The sequence below is a fragment of the Gigantopelta aegis genome, chromosome 1 (genome assembly GCF_016097555.1).
Source record: "Gigantopelta aegis isolate Gae_Host chromosome 1, Gae_host_genome, whole genome shotgun sequence".
In the NCBI taxonomy this organism is placed as follows: Eukaryota; Metazoa; Mollusca; class Gastropoda; order Neomphalida; family Peltospiridae; genus Gigantopelta; species Gigantopelta aegis.
This window is the reverse complement of record NC_054699.1, coordinates 3800139-3814446: the sequence shown is the minus strand read 5'-3', so window position 1 is coordinate 3814446 and position 14308 is coordinate 3800139. Positions and strand designations below refer to the sequence as shown.

General features: G+C 37.7%; 1 protein-coding gene across 2 annotated transcripts in view; it reads left to right on the top strand.

The window, feature by feature from the left end:
* The window catches only part of LOC121369408 (X-ray radiation resistance-associated protein 1-like), a 31060-nt gene that overhangs the window by 5041 nt on the left and 11711 nt on the right, over positions 1-14308 (top strand). For both annotated transcript variants that reach the window (XR_005957612.1, XM_041494497.1), the window contains exons 6-10: positions 2648-2749; positions 4605-4936; positions 7390-7565; positions 10184-10335; positions 11635-11695. Coding sequence is in view for 1 of the 2 variants with exons in the window: in XM_041494497.1 (XP_041350431.1) it covers positions 2648-2749; positions 4605-4936; positions 7390-7565; positions 10184-10335; positions 11635-11695 (823 nt within the window). In the remaining variant the exon portion in view is untranslated. The remainder of the gene's footprint in view (positions 1-2647; positions 2750-4604; positions 4937-7389; positions 7566-10183; positions 10336-11634; positions 11696-14308) is intronic.

The window sequence follows — 14308 nt, the reverse complement described above, 5'->3', positions numbered from 1 at the left end:
CTTTTCTAACCTGGCTGCTTACAGGGCCTTATATATACTGTAATTCATGAAAATAATGCTAGGTTATATTATTGCATTCGGATAGACATACAAAAGTGCATTAAAAAACCCAGACTAAGGCAACTTAAAAAATGTAACACAAAATTGCTGAGTTGTTTTTTCTAAGTTTTATTTTAGTTTCATTCCATATTGATTAAATAAACAAAGTCAGCTTATGTTTTGACAGTCACATGAGTAATAGCCATCCATGTTTGATAGTTAGTAGTAAATTCCTCCACCTCTTATTAATAGTATCACAGGGAGCAGGTCAACTTGCCCGAAAACTAACTCAGCCCCAACGCGGTTGGTCAACTCGCCCCACACTGTTTAGTCATCTTATATCATTACCATTTTTAAAAACTAATGCACCAACATTTTAAGCAATAATGTGCATTAATTATTGTTGAATATGCACACCAGTCAGTGCAAAAGCCTTGTCTGATCATTCCTTTAAGGAAATAAGGGACAAACTCACAAATGTTAAAATAGTGTAACGGGCCTTCCCTTATCCAACAACACTGAATGATACAAGTAACGTGTGTTCAGTAAATTAAAGTTGGCCTCATCACAATAGATACACACTTCGGATCTAAGGCGTTGTTAACCCGGTATAAAGTTAACTTAAGATCCCATCAAGAAAACAGTGAAGACTAATATCGTATCTAAATAAAAGAATAAGTCATGTGAACACATAAGATCTTTTATTTATAAGTAGAAAGAAGAAACCAAATGATAATCCAAAAGAAATGTTCAATCACCAAACAGACGCGAATGTTTATAATTTGCTGTTTATTTAATCCGTAGAAGAAAATATCAAAGTTCACAGCATATTCCAAAGGCAAGTTATGTTTATTGTTAGAGCTGACAGCTCGCAGAACGGTATCGCCAATCTGACGATTCCGCTGTAAGGAAATCTTATCTCTTGAAGAGGAGTTGACAGGTCACATAACGGCATCGTTTCCCCCGACTCCGACTCACGAAAACGAACGACTTCACCCGAATGATATTTGACGACTCCGTTGAACGGTTTCGTTGAACGAATACACTCGCGAAGTCACCTCACGATATCACTGAGCGAACTCATCGCTGACGGTTCCGTTAACCAAACGGTCTCGTCAAACGAACCACTCCATTAAGAAATGGCTTCGTCACACAAACGGTCGTATCAAACGAACAACTTCGTAGAATCACGAATCAAACACATTTCTCATCAAACGACGACGTCGTCCGACGACTCCGTGGAACGAACGATTTAGGAAAACGAAACAGAAACTATTTGCACACTTATATCCAATTTGACGTGAGGAGAAGAAGCGTAGTTCTCCTCCCTGAATCACAATACTGTTGGTCTTTATATAACCTCTACCAGGATTGGAATTTTGTTGACCAGTAAGAATTAACTACGCATTGGAAATAAACTGCGTCTTGAAAACCACATGTATTTTAGGAATGTCGGTAAACACAATTAGTTCAGACAGAAATATAGCCTTGTTTTCAAAATACAGTTCCACCTGGTATCCATAAAACTTTACGCCCACACCAACATAAAATACAAATAAGCTAATTAAATTGTTATCAACATGGGTTCGTTTCAATAGGTTTGACTGTTCATTATAATATATTATTTATACGATACTAGAATCTCCCCAATATAAAACCATTTAATAAGTTGTCGTTTTAGTGGGTTTTACTGTAATATTAATAAATGAAATGACATCAAAGTTGGAGACTTCCATTTTTTATTTTGTCACAATTATTTATGGACAGTAAAGTTTGGGGCAAGTTGTCTAAACACTGGGGCAAGTTGGTAGGGGGAGAGTTGGTTTTGGGGCGAGTTGACCAAACACTGGGTTGGGTTTGTTTTAGGGTGAGTTGACCAGCATTCGTATCACGTACATCATTGAATGTGGAGCTAATAGAGTACATCTTCCAGGGCGCACCAATTTCTGAGCGCAGGAACTTTGTTTTAGTTCCGTACCATCATTAACAGCTGCTGGAGAGTTGTCAGTATTGAGAAACACATTTCAAGTTATTTTAATCTAATTCAACTTAACATTTCGGTGGTTTTAATATGAAATATTTCAAGATCAGCACATTTGTACTTAATGTGGGCGTGATTATTTTTGGCATAAGTATTTTGTGCCCCACGTTTATCACCTCGACTTTGATGTAATCTAAAGCCCTGTCTACTTGTTTGAACAACAAAAAGAATTTATAGAGTGTTCATAATAGCATTTCACTTGTCTTGTAAGGACTTCCTTTAATTTCATAGTGTTAGGTCACTGCAAGGTTACTTTTTGTTTATACACCTCTGGCAAATAAGAAAATATCCACAGCATTAAAATATGCTGTGAAAAAATGGTCTCCATGGGAATTTTCATGGAAGTTAATAGAGGAGTTCAATTTGTCAGTATTACAAAAAATAAGTAAATAAGAAAGTGAATGAAAAATTTAATGTTCTACAGAAAAACAAATGTTGCAATGTTTTTTTTATAATACTGCAGGAATCTAAACAGCATTGCTGATTGCCATGGTTAATTGCTAGTATTGTTGACATAACATAGTACACACATTTTAATATGGGTGTTTATTTTTTCTTTTCTTCCAGAAAATATCGCCAGGCCAGATATCCTAAGCTTGAAATATTAATGATTGATGACAATAGGTTATCGGACGTAACAGTATTTGCAGCACTGGCTGGCTTACAGAGGTGAGGTTTCATCACTGTTTAATGTGGAGTGGGATGTAGGTCATCATTCATAGAGCACTTACCTGAGGTACAGTGAGTCACAGGATCAACCACTGTTGGCGGAACCTTCAGGATCTTTTTCTGTCCTATCTGTTCCCCATGCCTGGTATATGAAAGACGTTTTATATGTGCTGTCCTACGGGCCACGGTGGTGTAGTGGTTAAGCCATCAGATGTAAGGCTGGTAGGTACTGGGTTCGTATCCCGTTACCGGTTCCCACTCAGAGCAATTTTAACAACTTAATGGGTAGGTGTAAGGTGCCTACACCAACTTATTTCTAATTAACCACCAGCAACTAACAACTAACCCACTGTCATGGACAGATAATCCAGATAGCTGAAGTGTGTGCTCAGGACAGCGTACTTGAATATTAATATGATATAAGCATGAAAATAAAATACTAGTTATATCATACCTCACTCTCTTCTGTTGTGCAATTAAATAACTCTTTAGGTTAGTTATTTGATCTTACTATAGTAGTGTTGGAAATAGAATAAAACTGATTTTCGTCAATTATGTCTTTCATATTAAACTGACAAGTAAATATTTTGTAAATATCTATTTAATGATACTCTACCTAATTTAGCATTTACTTGTTTGGGCTCTCACTGATATACAAGGTGGTGTTTACTCTTGTAATTAAAAGAAAGATGTCAGTAAACAGGTGATTTGTGACCTTTATTGGAACAGACTATAATACATTTTGATCGACGTGTCAATTTCATTGCTGTTGCAATATGTCAGGGACTGTCTGATGACGGTTTGGGGGCGAGACGTAGCTCAGTGTTAAAGTGCTCGCTTGATGCGCGGTTGGTTTGGGATCGATCCCCGTCAGTGGGCCCATTGAGCTATTTTTCGCTCCAGCCAGTGCAACACGACTGGTGTAACAAAGGCCTTGGTATGTGCTATCCTATCTATGGGATGGTGCATATAAAAGATCCCTTGCTGTTAATCGAAAAGAGTAGCCCATGAAGTGGCGACAGCGGGTTTCCTCTCTCAATATCTGTGTGGTCCTTAACCATATGTCCGACGCCATATAACCGTAAATAAAATGTGTTGAATGCGTCGTTAAATAAACCATTTCCTTCTGATGATGGTTTACTCCTATCCCTTTTCAAAACAAAATATTTGTATACATTTCTAAGTACCTTTTTTGAAAAACTGTGTGTGATCTATTATACCGATATTAAAGGTACTGTGTATTAAAGGAACTATCTCCAAGTTGCATAATGACAGCTATTGCAGATACATTTTTTAAACATTAAATTTTGCTGTAAAATTTAAACAACTACACTTTCAACTATATGCCCATAAATGATTCTAACAAAATAATTTTATCTACTAGTAGAAAATATATTTTAGTTGGAGAATTTTTATCACAAACAGATGCTCGCATATAACTATGATATAGCAACTTTAAGTGATTCCAAGATTATTCACTAAATATGCTGATAATAATTAATAATTTATGCTTCAATTGAAAATACTCAGTTAACTTGCAGTTTTAAATTAAAAGTTTGTTTGAGGGTAAATGAAACTGGCATATGTAGATCAAAATGTGTTATAGTCTGTTCCAATAAAGGTCACAAATCACCTGTTTACTGACATCTTTCTTTTAATTTCAAGAGTAAACACCACCTTGTATATCAGTGAGAGCCCAAACAAGTAAATGCTAAATCAGGTAGAGTATCATTAAATAGATATTTATAAAATATTTACCTGTTAGTTTAATATAAGAGAAATAATCGACGAAAATCAGTTTTATTCTATATCCGACACTACTTTAGTCATGAATCTGAATGATATTTTCACACAGATTGAAACATCTGAACATGGAGAAGAATCTGGTGTATTACGTCCCTCAGCTGAAATCTGTAGAAGGGAAGGTCGTCACACAAGAAAGTATACCACCAAAGAAGTTTTCAAAATCCGCACGAAAGAGTGGCAGGTCAAGCCAGAGGTCAAGGTCGGCTGCTCACAAGGATTCTGGGAAAAAGGCCACACCCACAAATGCAGACGAAGGGAAGGTTTCAGAAGACACTAAAGAGGCAGAAAGTGATAAAGCGCCAGTTGCAGTAACGGTCATCAAAGAAGATGTCACAGATTCAGAACCACCACAACCGGTTAGTGAGGAAAACACTGGTGATGGTAAGTTTTAAAAATATTTGGTTTATTATTATTTGTTTTTTAAAAGATGCCACAAGCATATAACACAAAGACAAAGACATTCAGAACACACACACACACATGTACGCACGCAGACACGCATGCACGCACACAGACACACAAACAGATACACACACACAAACAGACACGCATGCACGCACACACACACAAACACACAAACAGATACACACACACAAACAGATACACACACACCACAGACATATAACACAAAGACATACAGAACACACACACGCACACAGACACGCATGGACGCACACAGACACGCACGCATGCACACAGACACGCATGCACGCACACACGCACACATGCACACAGACACGCATGGATGCACACAGACACACACACGCACACATACACACATGCACGCACACACACGCATGCACACAGACACACACACAAACAGATACATACACACACACAGACACACACACACACAAACAGATACAAACAGATACTCACACACACACACACACACACACACACACCAAAAACATTTAACAAAGAGACAGAAATATTTGTTGTTGTTAAGGTTATCACCACATAAACAGGTTATGATGATGAATGGTGCAACCGAAGTATTTCTCTTTTGGTATGAGACTACTTAACAAGACTGTGCTCCATGCTTGCTGTCATTTTAGAAATCTTAAATCTTTGTTTCACCCCCAATAGCTGATGTGTGATTTTGTGCTGTTGTGTTGTTAAATATTCATTTATTCATTAAGATATCTCAGTATCACCCAAGTCTAGTTGCAGAAAACCTGCAGTGTCTTCTGGGTAATCATTGCCCATGTGGGGTCATCCACTCATGAGAATCCCCCATGAAGTGGATGAAATTCTGTATATGTGGTCTTACACCTCCCCCTTTCGAGCTAGCAGTGCACACACTCTGGGATGGAGTCGTTTTAAAACTGATTTTTGTGTTTTTATCCATTTAAAGTTTGGGTGCAGGGTGTAGCTTAGTGGTAGAGCGCTCACCTGAGGTATGATGAGTGCAAGGTGATTCACCCTCGATGAACTCGTTTTTACCTCCATCCCAACCACACTCCATAATTGGTATGTCAAAGGCTTTTGTTTGAACTGGTTTTTTCTATAAGAAAGTGAATATAAAACATCCCTTTCTGCTTTTCAGTAAGAGTATTCTGTGTGAAAACAGCAGATTTGTCTTCATTGTCTAACTGACGCCATATAACCGTAAATAAAATGTGTTAAAGCCGCACACCCTAGTTCCATCCAGCGAAAATAAATTATAATTTGGTTAATCTACAGACCTGTAACACACTTAGATCACGTTTTTATCAAATGGAGTGAAAAAGCAGGTTTTATATCGATAAATACCATGGGAATCCCCATGTCCCAATTGCTTGAAATAATTTTGAAAGTTAGTATTCTGATGTCACCGGTAGATGTCGCTCGAAGCAGAACAATGCCTACGTCACGACCAATTTCACAGAGTGCGCACAGACTTGGGGTGCGTTCTTTTCACCTCTCCTGGACATGTTCCATCTGTTCTGTCCTGGTTGTATCCCCTCTCCAGATATCGTAAGACTTAGCAAAATTATTGGTTTTAAGGGTTTGTAACGTTTTGTATTGAGACACTTACTTGTCTGAACTTTATTGTTACTGAAAATGTTCATGAACTGTGAAGAAAAATCTCACAAATGAACAACAACAAATCGGATGTTGATTGCGCGAACCGTGCATGAGAAAACAAACCGAACCAAAATGATAATGGTCACATGGTATACCAATGTCTGTGACATTGAAATGGAAATATCCCGTCTAAAAATAGATTAGACCTTGTCTGCTCAACGGTTTTTTCTCCAACATGCGTTCGTTTTTAAGAAATAAGAAAAATGTATTTTGTGGTATTACAAAAACCAGGATTACCAGGATTACCAGGATTACCAAAAAACACTTCAGGGGAATGGAAATGTATATTCTAAATAATAAACGGTAAGTAAAGTGCAATTTTATTTGTGAAAAAATGGGTTTAATAGCGAAAAACAACGTCGTAATGGTTAACAACTAGCCGTAACTAGGGTGTGTCCCTTTAAGTGCGTCGTTAAATAAAACATTTCCTTCCTTCATTGTCTAAATTAAGTGTTGAAATAAACTTACGTTAGACACCCTGTTTAACATGTATTGAGACAAACTTCTGTGGATGCAACCGTTGTTGGCATCAAATTAAGTTTATCCAGTAAAACCTATGTAAACCGTATCACGCTGGGGACCTAATATTTATCCCATATAAACAGGATCCGGTGTTTAGAGGATCGCATTTTAGAATTAAGAAAATTATGGATGACAAAACTCGGCTGGTTTTGACAGGGTTCTGGTTTGTTCAGGGTCTGATTTAGACAAATTTCTCTGTAGTATTCGAAACATTTAAAAATTCCGCGTATTTCTTGTTTCAGATCTTCTGAATGCCGACCTCAGTTTAAATCTGGGCAACATCACGGAACGCATGAACGCACTGCAAGGTAACAGCAGTGGCGACGTATCGTATCACGGTGGAGGAATGGAGGAACTGCCTGCTATGTCACTGTGTGCCTTTCCCGAACTCCGCTACATCAGTCTGGCTTTCAACAAGGTATGGAACACTTCAAAGGAGTTGGTGGCCCCATTGGGCTATTTCTCGTTCCAGCCAGTGCTCCGCAACTGGTGTAACAAAGGCTATGGTATGTACTATCCTGTCTGTGAGATGGTGCATATAAAAGATCCCTTGCTGCTAATTGAAAAGAGTAGCCCATGCAGTAACGACAGCGGGTTTCCTCTATATATATATATATATATATATATATATATATCTGTGTGGTACTTAACCATATGTTTGATGCCATATAACCACAAATAAAATGTGCTGGGTGCGTTATTAAATAAAACATTTCCTTCCTTTCTTCAAAGGAGTTGGTAGAGTGCTCGTCAGAGGCACGTGGGTCGAAAGATCAAATCTCTTTGGTGAACCTTTTCTCTGATAGTTTTTATTTTTGCCCCATCTCAATCGGTGCTCCATGACTGGTATATCAAAAGCCATGGTATGTGCTGTCCTGTGAGAAAGTGCATATAAAATATACTACTAATTGAAAATGTAGCAGGTTTCCGCTTAGACCATATATTTGTTGAGTGCGTCTTAGACTATATGTCAAAATTACGAAATGTTTAACAACCAATAACCGATGATGAGTACATCATTAAGCTGTAATGGGTTGTTAAACAAAATAAACTTTAACTAAGCAAAAGTAAGAGATGTAAGGCCACTACATTAGTAACCACTAATAGCAAACCATTAACATCTCTTGTAGACAGACAGCCCACATAATATTATTTAAAAAGTAAGAGATGTAAGGCCACTACATTAGTAACCACTAATAGCGAACCATTAACATCTCTTGTAGACAGACAGCCCACATAATATTATTTAAAAAGTAAGAGATGTAAGGCCACTACATTAGTAACCACTAATAGCGAACCATTATCATCTCTTGTAGACAGACAGCCCACATAATATTATTTAAAAAGTAAGAGATGTAAGGCCACTACATTAGTAACCACTAATAGCGAACCATTATCATCTCTTGTAGACAGACAGCCCACATAATATTATTTAAAAAGTAAGAGATGTAAGGCCACTACATTAGTAACCACTAATAGCGAACCATTATCATCTCTTGTAGACAGACAGCCCACATAATATTATTTAAAAAGTAAGAGATGTAAGGCCACTACATTAGTAACCACTAATAGCGAACCATTAACATCTCTTGTAGACAGACAGCCCACATAATATTATTTAAAAAGTAAGAGATGTAAGGCCACTACATTAGTAACCACTAATAGCGAACCATTAACATCTCTTGTAGACAGACAGCCCACATAATATTATTTAAAAAGTAAGAGATGTAAGGCCACTACATTAGTAACCACTAATAGCGAACCATTAACATCTCTTGTAGACAGACAGCCCACATAATATTATTTAAAAATTTGTTTTGAAATTTTGATGATATTTTGTTTACACTGCTGTCAATTTTGCATGATCTTAGGCCTAAAAGATACTGGATCTGGGCCTTGGTTTGGGTCTGGCAAGTCTATTACCATTTGAAAAAGAAAGTCACTGAATTGAATGTGACAAAACACACTTGTCTGTGCTAGCACATATCTGGCAGTAGATGACAGAACATGCACTATATTTTGACAGCACCAGACGTGCCAGACCCAGTGTCGGTGAGTTTTGGGTCTAAGCCCAATATTTCACTGTCTATCTGTCTGAGATGCAGTATCTCAGGGTTTCTCTTTTTCTTGTCCACAATTGCAAACTCCACGAGCAGAAGCCATTCTACACTTTGGGTAAATATTGCTGGTTTATTTATATCACAACGTTCTTTTTTCCTTCTTTTATTTCCAAAACACTTTTCCTTTCCTTTTTATGTGAAGCCAAACTGAAGTAATTGACAATTATGGAGGTTGGTGCCAAGTATAGGCATTTTACCAATTTAACTCTTTGTTGCAATATGAACATTTTTCGAGTAGGGGCGTAGGCTGAAATTAAAACAATTTTTTACATTGTAATATTAAGCTATTAATATAGGTGTTCAGGGAAAATGTAAACTAAAAGAATCCTTCATGTATCCATGTGGGACAGGGCTATTCCACCCGAGGGTACATAATTTGTTGTCAGGGACAAGGTTTGCCGAGTCCCTGACATCATATTATGTACCCGAGAGTGGATTAGCCCTGTCCCACATGGATATATAATGGAGGATTATTTTTCTCCCATCCATTAGATGAAAAACAAGCATTTTGGGAAAATGTGAAAAACCTACATTTTTTATTTTTTATCTTACAATAAAATAATCATAACCATTGAAAAGATCGTACCCGAAAATGGTTTATACTAAAAGTATAAACTGAAAATGGTAGTATACTTTCATTATGACAGCAAGTTTTCTTGTTTTTATGAAATAGAAAAAGCATTTCTTGCGTTATTTTGCCGTTTACGTGATGTCACCCAATGTTAATATCAGCCCAAACAACAGAAGTCACGTGGTCATACAAGACCGATTTATTCCGCATGGGCTGATGTCATGGAATACGCCTGTCTTGCATGGCTAGGGATGGGAGAAAAAAGGGTCCGCTAGGTTCATATTCAAACCCAAGCAGATCCCGTCCAAGTTACGCTCCTGTTAAGTAATTTGTTTTTTGTTCCAGATTGAGGATGAGGAGGGATTACTGGCCGTGGCAGCGTGGCCAATGTTGATGGAGCTGGTGATCCACGACAACCCTCTGACCACCGACAACTCAGGAGACCCGCCATTACTGAAGAGATTCCTTCAGGACAGACTGGGCATCCAGATTGTTAGGTAAGTTTAGCAGACCTCGAAACACAGCAACTTGGAGGGATAGAAGAATCTCTCTCCTGATTATGGTTCCAGGAGATTGATTTTGCAGTCATTTGCAAGGCCACTAGGTAACCAGTTATCTCTTGAATCGGTCACCTGAATTGAATCATTAGCATTGTACCTGAATTATACAAGAGACTGTCTGATTTTTACAGGAGTTAAAGGATTAAATTATTAATTTTTGGCTTATCATAAACCATTTGATCTATGTAGCAGCTGTGCCGTAAAGTTGTGTGAAAATTGACATTAATTTGTAGATTTAGACATGTGTTGTTAATTTTGATTTTTAAATTATTTAAAATAATTAAAAAAAAAAACGATATTAGATATCTCGCCCGATGTCATGCCAGTCGAAATACTGTACACTGTATACAGTGCATTCCCCAATTCATAGACACTCACCGCAAACAATTTATTAACAGAAACCGGAAGACAACTCTGTTTCCTGTATCTTTAAATTTTGTTTTCGGCAAGTATTTTCACTTGACAACAATGGCGGCATGTCACGGTCATTTACAAGGATCGATGGCTGATTGTGACAGCTAATTTGATAATCAATTTGATCGTTTTACCAACAATGAAAATCACCAACAATTGGGATATGAATCGCAGTTAATTTTAGAAAACCAATTCTGGTCAGAAAACCACTGTTATTGGGAATAATGGACATAAATATTGGACAGCTGGCTACAAATGCCCATAAATAAATGCAACTTTTTAGATTTTTTGCCTAATTTTAATCAACAATATCTGATCTAAAATAGAAAAATTAGAAAAATCCACAAAAATAATACTTATCAATTCAACTATGAACTTTATTTTATGTATTTATAAAACATATAAGTGAATATATGTGAGTAAAAGTTATAAACTTGTACTCACTCATTATGGTTTTTGTCAAAAATTAATCCAGTAGTCTAAAGGTTAAATGAGATTTTTAAAATTGTTCTTCCAAAACTTTGTTCAGTTGGTCAGCAAATGATTATTCAGGTCATCTTTAATTTCAAACCCTGATGTAGGGTGAAAGGGATAGGTGGGTGGCTTTCATGTGTATGTTTACTTTATGGGGTCAAGGTGATAGGTAAAATAAATATTTAAAAACGACATTTACCGAGACTAACTTTTGCATTTATTCATAGATAAATGACATTAGCTGGTCTGTCAAATGTAATTTTGAAATCAACAAAATTAATGTACTTGACTTTTTAGGAAGAATGACAAAAATAACTGCAAGTTTATTGTTAATTTTATATCTTTCAGGAAACTGAAAAAACCGATACAGAAACCAGTCATAGATGTACCAGTGAAAAAACACAGAAAGGTAATAAACGACAAAATGCCCATGGATCCTTGTCAACAAGCAAGACCTATATGTTACAGGAAGGGAATGTCCAGGAGTGTGGGTGGGTCATTGGGTGGAAGAGATACTGTGACCCATGGTTTAAGCCACTGGTCGCCAAATCACCAAATTGAATTAAAATTGAATTTGGCAAACAGTTGTGGAAATACTGCCATCCTGACTGGTTTTTGCCGGTCAACATCACCACTGGCCGGGAGATATTTTTACCTGTTGACCCATTGGACGGACCAGCGATTATTTTGTGTTGATACTGTGATCATGTTTGGTCATGCAGGTTTCCATTCAGTCCGGCAGACTTTCAGGTAATTTCAGACAAATATATTTCATTATTACCCATATCATGGCATATGGTTAAAAATATCTTAGTTCATGGCCCGTGCTTATAAAACTTAAAGTCTAGACTTTAACGTAATGCTATTTGAATGGCGTTGCCCTGACGTTAAAGTCTAGACTTTAAGGTTTATAAGCACGGGACCATATTACAGTGTTACATCCAGTGATTTGAGAGCTATACGGAAACGCGGAAATGCGCTTTTCCATTTTGTCTAAAAAAAACAATGCTCCTTTTGGCTGACAGAGACTGCCACGCCAGGATATGCTATTTGAAAGCCTTTGTTCGACTTGGGAAGAAAAAAGGTGAGCAGTAACAGTTTTTGTTCCAGTCCCTCTCACATCCCTGTACATCTCACTAGAACATAAAGTGGGACGTACCGTAACACCATGAAGTCATTTGATGGCCTCGTACGATTAGTGCACTATGACATCACCAGAATGTCAATCAAACGAGTTCAGTGATATAAAATAAAATCGATAATGGGTAATAAATAAGCTCATTGTTTCTTCTGTCAGTGCGTCTGCTGGCACACATGTATAGTTCATTTGAACTAATCAAAATATTCTATACCCGAGTCCCAGTGTTTCTTCTGTCAGTGCGTCTGCTGGCACACATGTATAGTTCATTTGAACTAATCAAAATATTCTATACCCGAGTCCCAGTGTTTCTTCTGTCAGTGCGTCTGCTGGCGCACATGTATAGTTCATTTGAACTAATCAAAATATTCTATACCCGAGTCCCAGTGTTTCTTCTATCAGTGCGTCTGCTGGCGCACATGTATAGTTCATTTGAACTAATCAAAATATTCTATACCCGAGTCCCAGTGTTTCTTCTGTCAGTGCGTCTGCTGGCGCACATGTATAGTTCATTTGAACTAATCAAAATATTCTATACCCGAGTCCCAGTGTTTCTTCTGTCAGTGCGTCTGCTGGCACACATGTATAGTTCATTTGAACTAATCAAAATATTCTATACCCGAGTCCCAGTGTTTCTTCTGTCAGGGCGTCTGCTGGCACACATGTATAGTTCATTTGAACTAATCAAAATATTCTATACCCGAGTCCCAGTGTTTCTTCTGTCAGTGCGTCTGCTGGCACACATGTATAGTTCATTTGAACTAATCAAAATATTCTATACCCGAGTCCCAGTGTTTCTTCTGTCAGTGCGTCTGCTGGCGCACATGTATAGTTCATTTGAACTAATCAAAATATTCTATACCCGAGTCCCAGTGTTTCTTCTGTCAGTGCGTCTGCTGGCGCACATGTATAGTTCATTTGAACTAATCAAAATATTCTATACCCGAGTCCCAGTGTTTCTTCTGTCAGTGCGTCTGCTGGCGCACATGTATAGTTCATTTGAACTAATCAAAATATTCTATACCCGAGTCCCAGTGTTTCTTCCGTCAGTGCGTCTGCTGGCACACATGTATAGTTCATTTGAACTAATCAAAATATTCTATACCCGAGTCCCAGTGTTTCTTCCGTCAGTGCGTCTGCTGGCACACATGTATAGTTCATTTGAACTAATCAAAATATTCTATACCCGAGTCCCAGTGTTTCTTCCGTCAGTGCGTCTGCTGGCACACATGTATAGTTCATTTGAACTAATCAAAATATTCTATACCCGAGTCCCAGTGTTTCTTCCGTCAGTGCGTCTGCTGGCACACATGTATAGTTCATTTGAACTAATCAAAATATTCTATACCCGAGTCCCAGTGTTTCTTCCGTCAGTGCGTCTGCTGGCACACATGTATAGTTCATTTGAACTAATCAAAATATTCTATACCCGAGTCCCAGTGTTTCTTCCGTCAGTGCGTCTGCTGGCACACATGTATAGTTCATTTGAACTAATCAAAATATTCTATACCCGAGTCCCAGTGTTTCTTCTGTCAGTGCGTCTGCTGGCACACATGTATAGTTCATTTGAACTAATCAAAATATTCTATACCCGAGTCCCAGTGTTTCTTCTGTCAGTGCGTCTGCTGGCACACATGTATAGTTCATTTGAACTAATCAAAATATTCTATACCCGAGTCCCAGTGTTTCTTCTGTCAGTGCGTCTGCTGGCACACATGTATAGTTCATTTGAACTAATCAAAATATTCTATACCCGAGTCCCAGTGTTTCTTCTGTCAGTGCGTCTGCTGGCACACATGTATAGTTCATTTGAACTAATCAAAATATTCTATACCCGAGTCCCAGTGTTTCTTCCGTCAGTGCGTCTGCTGGCACACATGTATA